Source organism: Pezoporus occidentalis, unplaced genomic scaffold, assembly GCF_034315485.1.
Source record: "Pezoporus occidentalis ecotype Australia unplaced genomic scaffold, CSIRO_AGI_Poc_V1 ctg213, whole genome shotgun sequence".
NCBI classification, from domain to species: Eukaryota; Metazoa; Chordata; class Aves; order Psittaciformes; family Psittacidae; genus Pezoporus; species Pezoporus occidentalis.
The window spans coordinates 2,409,277-2,422,846 of NW_026913997.1; the positions used below are offsets into that span (position 1 = coordinate 2,409,277).

General features: G+C 43.3%; 1 protein-coding gene across 2 annotated transcripts in view; it reads right to left on the reverse strand.

Annotated features, from left to right (window-relative positions):
• The window catches only part of ALS2 (alsin Rho guanine nucleotide exchange factor ALS2), a 236,389-nt gene that overhangs the window by 30,980 nt on the left and 191,839 nt on the right, over nt 1-13,570 (reverse strand). Inside the window, exons 1-4 of one of the 2 annotated variants that reach the window (XM_062619773.1) lie at nt 12,759-12,922; nt 5,431-5,520; nt 2,597-2,751; nt 362-1,281 (exon numbers count right to left, since the gene is read on the reverse strand). In XM_062619773.1, the coding sequence (XP_062475757.1) occupies nt 362-1,281; nt 2,597-2,751; nt 5,431-5,450 (1,095 nt within the window). In that variant the 5' untranslated portion in view covers nt 5,451-5,520; nt 12,759-12,922. Of the gene's footprint in view, nt 1-361; nt 1,282-2,596; nt 2,752-5,430; nt 5,521-12,758; nt 12,923-13,570 lie in introns of those variants that run through there. The other variant, XM_062619774.1, reaches the window with a different exon arrangement.

Genomic DNA, 13,570 nt, shown 5'->3' on the forward strand with positions numbered 1-13,570 from the left:
CCAGCTTACTGCTGGTTTCCCCCACACAACTGGGAAACCCATGCATTGTAAACCAGCTATAGAATGGGAAATTGGTTTACATGGCTCTGGTACTGCGAACCAGAGGAAGAAGAGAGACTATAGCACAGTCAAAGCTGCCCACATTAAAGCCTTACAAGTGAACATGGATGGAGTACAAAAAAAAAAAAAAAAAAAAATCTTCTGCTTAGAAGTTGAGAACCATCACCGGTAAGAAACACCCTGAAACAACAGACCACCACAGCTATACTAAACTAACAGAATGTTTCATTTGTGAAGAGTAACACTGTCACTTATACAAGTAGAATTGTAGCAAAGTTAGAGCTAGTTACTAGGTACCAACCTGCTCAGGTTCTGGGCAGATGTTTTGTTCCGGGCTCTCACTTAATGAGCGATCTGATAAACTGATTAAGTACTCTTTCACTCCCTTTTTCTCTGGGAACAGAATACTTCCAGGACTAGAAGTTACACTGTCTTCGTGGCCACTGCTACTGGAAAACACACTTGCTCCATCAGCTTCTAAAGCAACAACCGTATGTTCTTCCACAAGTGGTTTCTGGCAGTCTTCACTTTGGCTACCTGATACAGTTTTTCCTTCCAGGGTCTCCAGTGAGGGACAGAATGCATGGCTTTCTGGTCGGTTATCGGACAGTGCTACGCCCAGTGGGCAACAGTGACTATCTGAAATGATTACATGATCTTCCTTGTCCGTCATCGTAATGAGGAGTTGGCTGCAATGATTGCACCTCTCTGGGATAGGCTTCATTTCCTGCACAGGAAGACATTGTACCAGAGCCAGACTGTGGTAGGCTCCACAGGCAATCTGGAGCACAACGCGCCCTGCCAGGTGCTCTACCTTCTGTGGCTTTGTCACTGGGAAAGTTGTTGTTATGAGGCCGAGCTGGCAGCCACTCCCCCAAGCCCATATCTCTCTGCTCAGTGATAGTGCCAGCGTGTGTTCCTCTCCACATGCTAGCTGCAAAATCCTTACTGATAACAGAGGACTGGTTTCAGAATCAGAAATACTGATGGGTTGTGGCTCTGGTACACATGGCTGATTAGCAACTGCACACTGGCCAGCAGAATTGTTCCCCCACATGTACACCACACCACTTTCTGTTACAGCTCCATTATGGAAGCTGCCGGCTGCCACTGTAATAATATGGTGCCCAAGCAAAGTATTTTCTAAGATAGGACTATTAGCACATGACTCCTCCGGTCCTGATCTCCAGGGCAGTTTTCCAAAGCTGTAGACCTCTCCACCTGGGAGAAACAAAAACAAAGAACAACCCAGCATGAGTCTAATGAAATTAAAACAAAACTAAGATTTGAAGGGAAATTTAGATAGATACTAATGTTTAGCTTACTCTAGACTCAGTGAAACTATTGCTATTGATCTATGAAGACTGCTGGCTGCTCTCTGCTATTGCCACTGTTACGTTCTATACCTCATAGTTAACATTACCCTGTGCACCCATGCATTGTTGAACAAAGTAATGCTTTTCTGCTAGAAATTCTACTGTACCCAAGTGTATTTATTGTTTCTATTTTAAGAACATACAACCATGCTCGAAGAGCATGACAAAGTACAGAACTCATCACTCCATGCGGTGATCTAGCATTACCAAACTATTGTTTGCAACCCTACAGTAAAATAGCATTGTCCTATCAGGTGGAAGTGGTGGTGGGGTGTGTATAAATGTATCTTGCCACCAGTTTGATGTTACACTGCAGCCTCTCCAAAATACCATTATCATTATCTGAAAAGATTGGAACAATGCCAGTTTAAGTTACTTTGCTAAGAAACAGATTTTTGAAACGAACAGTTGTTTCCACAGTGATAGAAAAAAATGTAAATCATATCCACAAACATGGGGCAAGAACACACACAGAAAGACCTTTTAATTGCAAAAGAAATATGTTTTACAAAGGCCTCTGGAATCTATAAGTCCAGTAGAGAAGAGGTGCTTAAGGCAGACTCACCAACAATCTGGATTCTGCCCCTCAAAAAATCAGGAAAAAAAAAAAAAAAAATCAAAGAAGAAACTTCCAACTTAACCTTTACAACTCTATGCCCAAGGACAAGTACAAGGACAGAGCTATGCAAACACTTAGAGGGACTGGCTTTTAGAAATACTTAAGAGTGCCAAGCTGCTCACAGACCAAGAGTCGGACTATTCATCTACTAGCTACAAGTTTTTCCAGAAGCACACAGAAACAAGAGCTCTTACACATCAAGAGAACCTCTTTCTGTACTCTCTTTTTTGAATAAAAGACATCACGAGCAGCACCATTTTGAATTAACACTATCCAGATTACATTACTATCTTTAAAAAGGAAATCCAGAGACATTGTTAAAAAAAAAAAAAAAGACTACAAAAGAAGACACTAGGCATACAACACCTACTCCACAGTTTTAAGTGGCTTGTAACTCAGGAGGAAATACTAGAAAAGGTAAAAATCTAACCTTTTAAAAGTTGCACGAGACAGAATGGAAAAGAAAGTCTAAAATAGGAAAACTTTATAATAACTACACCTTGTTATTGCCCCAAATATTTACAGTTAAGATGATTATTACCTTCTGTTAGAAGTAACCCATGATGTATCCCAAGGGCTGCCTGTAATACAGTCTTTCCACTGAGGCCCAGAAGCCTTTCTGGAGTTACAGAGCAGGAACCAGCCTTCCAAACATAGACCAGGCCTCTCTCTTTGGCTCCTTCTGCCTCTTCTGAGCTACAAAAAGATTGGGGGAAATACAGAATCCACTTGAAGTTTTCCGTAATTCAGTAATGCAAGGTTTGCTTTTCACATATGTAAGAAAGGCTTAGTAGTTCAGGCATTAGTTTTAATTTCAGAAAGCCAACATATTTCACTTACAGTTCAGTAATCTTAATTTAAATGTTATTTAAATGAAAAACAAATACCTTCTGTTTGAAATCATTAGGTTTCTTTTTCATTTGTACTTTACTGACTGAAAAACAGCTGATCTTGTCACTAATAAACTTAAAGATGTTTATTCACTACTGATACATATTATATTATTCACAGCTTTATATTATATATTCTATTTGTTGCTCATACCAAGGAGAAAAATTAATACACAGTTCTGACAATGTATGCCAAAGGAGACTGTTTTATCAGTTCCACCCACATGCAAGCTACTCTGTTCCTAACTGAACAATGAGATTTGTAATGTTAATTATTCCTGTGTTAGAAAGCAGAACAAACGTTTGTGGTTTATTAAGTTTTATTTATGTTTCCATTGTGGTTTTTTTTCCCCTCTTTTACTTCTTAGTAGGTTTCGATTCAAATAAGCCAGTCATTCAAATGAATTCAACACAGGAAAAAAAAAAGACCCTGAAAATGTATGGAAGTATCTGGGCTTGCAGGAATGACTGGAACTATCCAAAGCTGGTTTAATACTTCAGCACACTCTGGTCTGAACGCTCAATCAGCAGCTTCTCCCATTCAGTACAAAGAAATTCCTGAAAACTTTGAAAACAACCACATGGTTTTAACAATTTGTGGAATCACTGGATTTAAGCAAACACAAAAACTCAGCTTAAACATCAGTATACACTGACAGCATGTCAAGTTAAATTAAGATTTTTCTTCGAATTTCTTTAAGCTTTATATAGAGTAGACTTATTCACCCTGCAGGAAAAAGTAGGTTCAGCTCCTTATTTACCAACAGTCAAGTCATTTACCCCCCACATAAACCAGTTCTTGCAGCTTTGCATGAACTTGTGAAGATAAATACAGGAGGCAGTGAGAAAAGCTTGACAGAATGGCAATCTTCATCTAGAAGAAAGGGCACAAATAAACACATTCCAAAACTGAAGTAAACCCAGGAAAAGCTAGTCTGATAGGCTGCGCTGTGGACAACTTATGCAAGTAGCGCATTCAAAAGCCATAAGGCCCTACTTGTGGGGAATGCTGCACAAGAAGCTGCGACAGCACACCTGAACGACAGCACGAACATCCTGAGCCTCATCAGCTGCAAACCATGGGAGTCAAGAGGAATTGAAGTTAAAACACCAAGATAATATTCGAGAACTGTAGATACTGAAACAAGTTACAGAAGACAAAGATGTAATGTTGTACCCGGGACTTTCCCAGGAGCTAATGAAAGTATCCAATGTGGACCAAGGGGACAAAAGAATGTGTGTTCAAGGAAAATGGAAAGTAATAATGTAGCAGAAAGTGGTAACAGAAAAATGTGCTTATACATCTGAGAACAAATAAGTTGTTCAAGCAAAGGCACATGAACAATGATGTGATTGGTTGGGAAAAGCGTATGATGTTGCGAAAAGTACCAAAAAGAAACTAATCCATGCTAGCAATTACTAACTGCTAGGCAGGGGTCTATAAAAAGCTTGTAAGCTCGCTCAATAAACAATTGCAGTTGCACCACAATTGGTGTCCATGCCTTCATTACCACACCTCCTCATGCAGGCAACTGACTTTTTGAAACTAAAACTGTTGCTACCTGTGGTGCATGGGATGAACAATCTTTCACAATCCGCCTCTGAAACTTGCAAGATGAGAGTAACTATGAGAGGGGAATGACCTTCTCTTAGCTCCTGTGCCCTCCCCCGGGAAAAAATAAAACATCAAAAAAGAGAGAAAGGCGACAGTCAAGAGCTCTTCTAAAATTCAGATGAGTCATTTAACCCAAACATCATACATGCTATCAAAATGCAGAGTCCATCTTGTGTTTTAAATACCTTGGACTTGCGCTTAGAATAGAAGTAAAAGGAACCAACTGAGTAATATATAGGCCAGAAGAAAAGTTAGAAAAATCCAACATCATAATTAGGCCATCTACCTAAAAATCAAAACGTGGATTTTATTTAGGTGGGCAAAGCACACCGAAGAACACAACACTATATCAAAGCTTTTTCATCAACATACTGTGCATTAAATTCAGTACAAAACCTCATATTTGGGCTTTTATCTATGTAAAAGATCTTCATAGAACAGTGTAAGAGAAATTTGGACATTGCCATACCAGGATCTACAACAAGTCACTAATTTCTCATCCCAAAAACATCTGACCTCTGTCACATATCTTTAGCGGAAGAAACAAGGAGCAAAAGTATAGCCTACTGCAGGGCTATTGATCCAGAATAAAAATTCACAGGTTCAGATAAGATTTACTGTGCACCAGAGAATGTCACTTTCAAGATTTCAGCCTACGGCTATTCCTCCACAAGTTACAACAACCAACTTAAATTGCTGTTGTAATAAGTTGAGTGTTTCAGACATAACTGAAACTAGAGCTAAGTTACTCCTCCTCTTCCCTTCAGTGTAAGTTCTATAAAGAGTAAGCTGACATCACTTAATTTTACAGAATGATTGTAAGTTGGCATATTTCAGGCAGTCTTTGTGGCTTCACCTGGCTGTTCTCACCTTCTTTCCTGTGAGTCCATCTGTCAGTGGCAGCACTCCATCACCACCAAATCATCGCTCTTTCAAAGGGAACAAAGTAATTCCTATGAACTGCAAAACATAATAAACCAGCCATTTAATTGCAAATCATATTAAGCCTAAAAACCCACAAAACCTATGCCACCACTGAAAAAAAAAAAAAATCCAACCACAAAAAAACCCCAAGAAGCAAAGCTTTAGATCCTGTGTTAAATAAGCACTTCTACAACGCTAGGATGGTTGAAATATTTAGTTCACTCACACTGAGTTGGCAGACAAAAGCTAAATAGTCAGACTTGTCCTACCTACTCATCTCACAATAGGTCTATTGTAAGAACAGACTGAACAAAACCTAGTTCAAAGGCAGAAATTAATATTCATCTCTGTAAGTCTCAGAACACCATTCAAGAAACATCAAATTGATCTACTTTCAGACTAAGATAAAATTCTATGCTTAAGGTAAATTCATAAGGTGAACTGATTTGTATGAGCAGAAAAAGGTTAAGAGTTGAATTCATAACTGTATTCCCAACCAAAGCACATATAACCATTAGAAGGTACAGTTCTATTAAAGCCTTTGCAGAAAGAGTTCTAAACATTTCTTCCTGCAAGCAGGTTGCACAGTATCTGTGAAGAAAAGACAAGACCATGGAAGCTTCTTATTACCTTCTGTGCAACAAAACAAAGCTAGTTAATCTTTGTCTCTTATATTCTGTTTGGCTTTTTAATACTGAAAGAATTGCAATTTTCCTTGATCTAGTGCCTTACTAGATGAAGCATTAAAACTTTTAGTTAAATTAACACATGTAATTATTCAAATAAAATAAATTCTTTAGACCTTTTGCTTTATTATAGGTGCTGTCTAATAACCACTGTAACAAAAGTAGAAAATAAATTATTTAACATAATGGTCTTTTAAGGCAATACATCTCCACGAACACATCCAGAATAAGCAGCCTGAAGCTCTTACAGAAAACAGAAAGAAAACATGGGCAGTCTTGATTACAAGACACAACACATGCAAACCTGCAATGTGCATATAGAAGTTTCAGTTTACTTGGAAATAGTAATCTTCAAGTTGATAAATAACTGAAGTAGCAGAAATCCCAACACTTTCACTAGACTGCTCTGAATAAGGAAGTACCAAGCAGACCTTTACAAGCAGAAGCAGCAACATATCATGCAAGGTGTTTCCAGTTTTCCAAACAGAGCACTAAAAATACTGGATTTGGGCTTCAGGGCTGGCAAAGAACATATCACAAAAAGAGACACAAACACATGAAATCAAATTAGTACGTTAAAGTAGTATTGTGATAAGCCATATGCACCTTGATCTGAAAATAATTCAGAGCATACTATCTAGGAAAGAAAACCACACTTGTCACCAGAAAGATACTGCTTTCAAGCCATTTCTGTCTCTCCTTCCTCAACTCCCACAACTGTAAAAGTTAACTTCAAAAATATTAAGAGGAAGCCTCACAAATGCAAGCAAACTGTCATGCAGTACTTCAGTAAGGGAGGTGCTGACGAAACATCAAAGGAAAATGGAAGTGTGTTTTGGAACTTAAAACTCTCTGATGTGTTCTCACTCAGAGTAAAACACATTTGGGATTTTTTTTTTTTGCCTGCTCAAAACCACCTAACCCTACAAGTCATTCTCTTGAAATGCTGGCACTTCTCTGTGAAGGACATTAGCTTCACATAAAAATATCCAATGGATCGGTGAATCAGGCAGAGATGGGAGCTTTGATAAAGTATCAACAACTGTATCACTTGTATCATATATACTTATTTAAAAACAGGGAACTGAGGCTTAAAATCCCCAGCTTCTATAATTTGGGGAGGGTTCAACTGCACAAAAACTTACTGTAATTCTCCTGAAAGCTTCTGAGTATAACAAAGTTAAATATTCATTAGTTAAAGGGGGAGGGGGCATCATTCCATCCCAACACACCCAGTCAGTTGCCAGCACCTGTAACAAACGCTCAGAGCAATGCAGAGATATTTCAGCCGCTTCAGCCAATAAGCTGGCTTCATTTGAAGCTTGGCTCAGATGCCTCTGTCACAGAGGCATGGTGGGACAGCTCCTATGACTGGAGTGTTGGAATGGAAGGTTACAGGCTCTTTAGAAAAGACACACCCGGCAGATAGGGAGGGGGAGTCATTTTATTTATGTCATTTTTATTTATGTCAGGGATAGGCTGGAGAGTATGGAACTGTCTGGGGACAGGTGAGCAGTCAACACAGAGTTAGTTTGTGGGTCAGGGTTAAAGGGAGAACAGCTATGGGAGACATTACTGTGGGGATCTGTAACAGACCACCTGATCAAGAGGACTCTGTGAATGAAGCGCTCTACAGGAAGATAGGAAAAGCCTCATGCTCACAGGCCCTTGTTCTCATGGGTGACTTCAACCACCCTGACATCTGTTGGAGCGACGGTATGGCCCAGCACAAGCAACCCAGGAAATTCCTCAATTGTGTGGAAGGCAACTTCCTACTGCAAGTAATAGAGGAGCCGACAAGGAGAGGTGACATGGTTGACTTCGTGCTCACCAACAGGGAAGGGCTCGTTGGAAATGTGACTCTCCAGGGCAGCCTTGGTTGCAGCGATCATGATATGGTGGAGTTCCAGATCCTCAGGATACTGAGAACAGGGTGCAGCAAGCTCACTGCCCTGGACTTCAAGAGAGCAGACTTTGGCCTCTTTAGGAACCTGCTTAGTAAGGTTCCATGGGATACAGCCCTAGAGGGCAGTGGGGCCCATGACTGCTGACTGATATTCAGGGATCACCTCCTACAAGCTCAGGAGTGTTAAGTCCCAACTAAAAGGAAGTGCAGCAGGAGGTCCAAGAGACCTTGGATGAATGAGGAGCTGCTGAGGAAACTTAGAAGGAAAAAAGAGGCTTATAAAAAGGTAGAAGCAAGGACAGGCAGCTTGGGAAGAATACAGGGATGGTGTCAGGGAAGCTAGGGACCAGACTAGGAAACCTAAGGCCCAGTTAGAATTAAACTTGGCTAGGGATGTGAAAGATAACAGGAAGGGATTCTATATGTACATTGTCAATAAAAGACAGACTAGGGACAATGTAGGCCCTCTCCGGAAGCTATCAGAAGAACTGGCTACACAGGATTTGGAGAAGGCTGAGGTTCTTAATAACTTCTTTGTCTCAGTCTTCCCTGGCAAATGAGCTGACCACACCACCCAAGTCTCAGAAGGCAAATGCAGGGACTGTGAGAATGAAGACATTAGGCCCACTCTAGGGGAGGACCTGGTTCGAGACCATCTTAAGAACCTGAACGTGCATAAGTCCATGGGACCTGATGAAATCCATCTGCGGGTCCTGAAGGAGCTGGAGAATGAAGTTGCGAAGCCACTGGCCATCATATTTGAGAAATCATGGCAGTCAGGTGAAGTTCCCAACAACTGGAAAAAGGGAAATACAACCCCCATTTTCAAGAAGGGGAAAATGGATGACCCACGGAATTACAGAGCAGTCAGTCTCACCTCTGTGCCTGGCAAAATCTTGGAGCAGATTCTCCTGGAAGGCATGCTAAGGCACCTGAAAATCAACAAGGTGCTTGGTGACAGCCAGCATGGCTTCACTAAGGGGGAATCCTTTACTTGTGTAAAGCGTTCGACACTGTCCCACAAGACATCCTTGTCTCTAAATTGGAGAGACATCAATTTCATGGATGGACCACTCGGTGGATAAAGAACTGGCTAGATGGCCATACACAAAGAGTTGTGGTCAATGGCTCAATGTCTGACTGGAGACCAGTAATGAGTGGTGTCCCTCAGGGATCGGTGCTGGGACTGGTCTTGTTCAACACCTGTGTCGGTGACATGGACAGTGGGATTGAGTGCACTCCCAGCAAGCTTGCAGATGACACCAAGCTGTGTGGTTTGGTTGATACGCTGGAGGGAAGGAATGCCATCCAGAGGGACCTTGACACGCTTGTGAGGTGGGCTGATGCCAAACTCATGAAGTTCAACCATGCCAAGTGCAAGGTCCTACACCTGGGTCGGAGCAATCCCAGGCACAGCTACAGGTTGGGTGGAGAAGAGATTCAGAGCAGCCCTGAGGAGAAGGACTTGGGGGTGTTGGTTGATGAGAAATTGAACATGGGCCGGCAGGGCGCGCTTGCAGCCCAGAAAGCCAACCGTGTCCTGGGCTGCATCAAAAGGAGCATGACCAGCAGGTCAAAGGAGGTGATCCTGCCCCTCTACTCTACTCTCGTGAGAGCTCACCTGGAGTATTGTGTGCAGTTCTGGTGTCCTCAACATAAAAAGGACATGGAACTGTTGGAACAAGTCCAGAGAAGGGCCACGAGGATGATCAGGGGACTGGAGCACCTCCCGTATGAAGACAGGCTGAGGAAGTTGGGGCTGTTCAGCCTGAAGAGAAGGCTGCGTGGAGACCTCATAGCAGCCTTCCAGTATCTGAAAGGGGGCTATAGGGATGCTGGGGAGGGACTCTTCATTAGGGACTGTAGTGACAGGACAAGGGGTAATGGGTTAAAACTTAAAAGGGGGAAAGTTTAGATTGGATATAAGGAAGAAGTTCTTTACTGTGAGGGTGGTGAGGCACTGGAATGGGTTGCCCAGGGAAGTTGTGAATGCTCCATCCCTGGCGGTGTTCAAGGCCAGGTTGGACAGAGCCTTGGGTGACATAGTTTGGTGTGAAGTGTCCCTGCCCATGGCAGGGGGGTTGGAACTTGATGATCTTAAGGTCCTTTTCTATGGAAGTTATTATTCAAAGTTAAAGCCAGGCATTTGATTACCTGTTTTGCATGATCTCCCTTCAAGGCTAATTGAAAATGTTTGTCCCTAATGCTATTTTCTTTCCACAAATGAGACACCTTGAAGACATTTATAAACAATTTTCAAGATCAGTGCAAGTTTTCATTCACTCCTAGGAGAGTGCAACATCATTCCCATTTCATAGCTAATAACAAAATACAAAGCATTTGGTCACAGCCTCAAAGTAAGTAAGTATAAATTTTCTTCCTCCCAGTAGGAATATACAATTTTCCTTGCAGGTTCACACCTATCTACTAGTACGTTGTAGCATTACACATACATTATTTCTTTTCTAGTAAGACTACCTGAACTGTTATGAGGATTAACAGTCACAGAAGCGAATGGCCAGGCACAATAAATCATTGCCATGGTATAGAAGATGGGTATCACATCAGCACCTGCACTGCTGTGCCCATACATTCACTTTCTAAATTTTTGCTTTACACTACAAGAGGAAAAAAGCAGACTGCCAAATAATGCCGAATTATTAAATGGATTTGTGCTATAGACAGATGGTCATAGCATGACACTGAGGTTGTAATTCCCACTTAAAGAGCAAAATGTGAATTCAAATTCTCCAGAAACCAAATGCTACCACACCATAATAACTGCTATGGCAGGGAATGAGGTGGAGTAAACATAGCTTTCATTATTATGGTACTGCATCCTTCACTGTCAGTGACCATTCTTTAATAAGCATCCTGGGTATAAAAGTCATCTTACATTCAGTGCTGAACAGGAACAACTGGTATGCCCCTGACTTTCAGAAATAGTAGAACTCCCATCAGCCTTACATTATTTGCCTGCTATAGTTAACAAATACTACAGTACTTCTACAGCTTTCACACATGTTTACAAACATTTCTTATAGATTTGTTGCATCTTATCCAGCGATAACCTACACCACGAAGACTGCAAGTTTGTTATACAAGGTTATCTACTCAGGTTCCAAAGGAGGTTACCCCCAAGCTTCATAATTCAACCACAGTTGTCAGCATCAGCCTTATCTACATATGTATCAATTATCATTGCTAATGGTAGTTCACATGTAATGTGTTACCACTCCAAGAAGCCCCTGTGATTTGGTCAGCACCAACTAAACAACCACTATTTTTAATGCTGTGTGATTAAGATCTGCTCAGAACAAAACAAAACAACTTGCTACTAAAACACAGCTGCAATCCTTTCAGATGTGGGCTCAAAGCTTTTAATGCTGGTTCCAATGAATGACGGATAGTAACAAACAAGACATAACAGTAAAAGGGGGTGTGTGTGTGTAGAAATACAACAAAGGGCCAAGTATCAGCTAAAAGAGCACAGCTGAAAATTGCTATAGCACAGAATGAATAATTTAAAGTTTACCAAACTCGCAAGATATTTGAAAAGTTTCTGAATATCCCTTTTCTCCTCTCTCCTCTTCAAATGACACCTTCTTAATTTAGCACAGGTTCAGGTGCTTCCCCTTCTCTGAACAGTTAACTCCACAGAAGCTTAAGGAAGGTAAGTACAGCAAATTCACATAAGTTGCTGCCCTACAACAGCAGTGATGAACTACCAATTCTCTATGACTACTCTAGCTGCTCCTCAGCGTCTCACCACAGTATTTTTTGTGCTGAAAGAGGTCTGTGAGAGTGACAGCATGCTATGTCATCTGTACACCATACTGCACCCACGCCAGTACCATTCTTCAACAGATTCTGAAAGTTGAAACAGCATTTACTCCCGAGCAACCAAATCATGCAAAGAGAAAGGGCTCTGAAACAAAAGTGTAATGCAATAAAGGGCATACTGTTTAAAGTATGCCTTAAAAAATACCATCAAGAGGGAAGAGTCCTTTAGGAACCTGCATAAACTTCTCTGCTCCATCAGCCTCTAAGAGTCAGATAGCCAGCACCTTCAGTCAGAGCTCCTGAGCCTCTTACTCATGCCCAGTCCCATGCTGAGCAGGGGCCTGCTCCCTCATCACCATTGCAGCACAGCAGCACACCACCTCCTGCCTACAGCTCAGGTGCGGCAGCCGCAGGGAGCGCCAGGCCGGCCCTCGGCGCCCGGGCCAGGCAGGTTCCCGCCACACCGCCCGCGCTCCCCGTGTCCTTCCAGGAGAGGAGCCCTTCCCCTCGCCGCTCCTCGCACCCCCCCAAACTTCCCCCACCTGTTGCACTGCAGCCGGGGCAGCACCGGCCCCGCCGAAGCGGCTCCCCGGGGACAGGGGTGAGGACGCGGCGCCACAGGCAGGGGCCGAGCGGCAGGGAGCCGCTGAGGGGGCGCGTGCGGCTAACAGCAGCGCGGAGCCGTTCTGGGGGGCGGCGGGAGAACGACACCCCCTGCACGCACACACACACACACACACACGCAGAGGTCGGCGCCCCACGTGATTCAAGCTCCACTCCACTTCCCCCCCCCCCGGGCAGGACGCGCGCTGCCCCGGCACCTCCCGCGGGTGGCTCCCTCCCTCCCGCCGCCGCCGCCGCCGCCGCCGCCGCCGCCTCCTCCTCCTCCTCCTCCTCACCGGGCGCCGCGCTCGCTGCCGCCGCCGGCTCCCGAGGCGCGGATCAGCTGATTCACGCGGGGGCGCAGGAGGAGCGTCCACCGTGCAGGGGGGTGGATCCCGGCGTCGGCCCGCGCGCGCAGCGGCACTGAGTAAAGAGGCCGCAGGGCGCAGGCGGGATCCGGCCGCCACCACGACGGGTCCCGGCCCGGGACAAAACAGTCGGAGAGCGAGACCCGCCGGACCGCGGGAGCTCGCTCAGGTGGTGGTGGTGGTGTTGGCAGCACTTTGGGTAGTGGTAAACAGCAGGGGCGTGAGGCTGGTTGTGGGACACCAGCGTTACCGTGCCGGCCTCGAGAGTCACCTGAACATGTATTTCAAACTGTATGGGGCATGAATAAAGAACAAAGCTGTAACCTACACAGGAAGCCTGACCAATACCCGGTAATGTCCTCTCATGCTCCATAAACCCTCTGAGTTCAGCTACTGGTTTGAATGGGAGCACGCCTGCACCACAGTTTGCTGACCTAGGGCCCTCCTACAGGACAAGCTAAACAGTTGCTTACCTGTATACGTAGGCGTACATTAGATGTCTACATGTGTATGTAGAAATTGTGGATGCATGCACACTTATATATGTTTATGCGTACTATATAAACACCTATATGTGCATATACATACTATTATATATATATACACCCATATGTGTATGTACATAGTATTATATATACACATGTATGTGCATAGTATTATATATACACCTGTATGTGCATATACATACCACATACGTGTGTTTCTACTTTAAAAAGCTCTGCAAAATGTATTTTTTATGT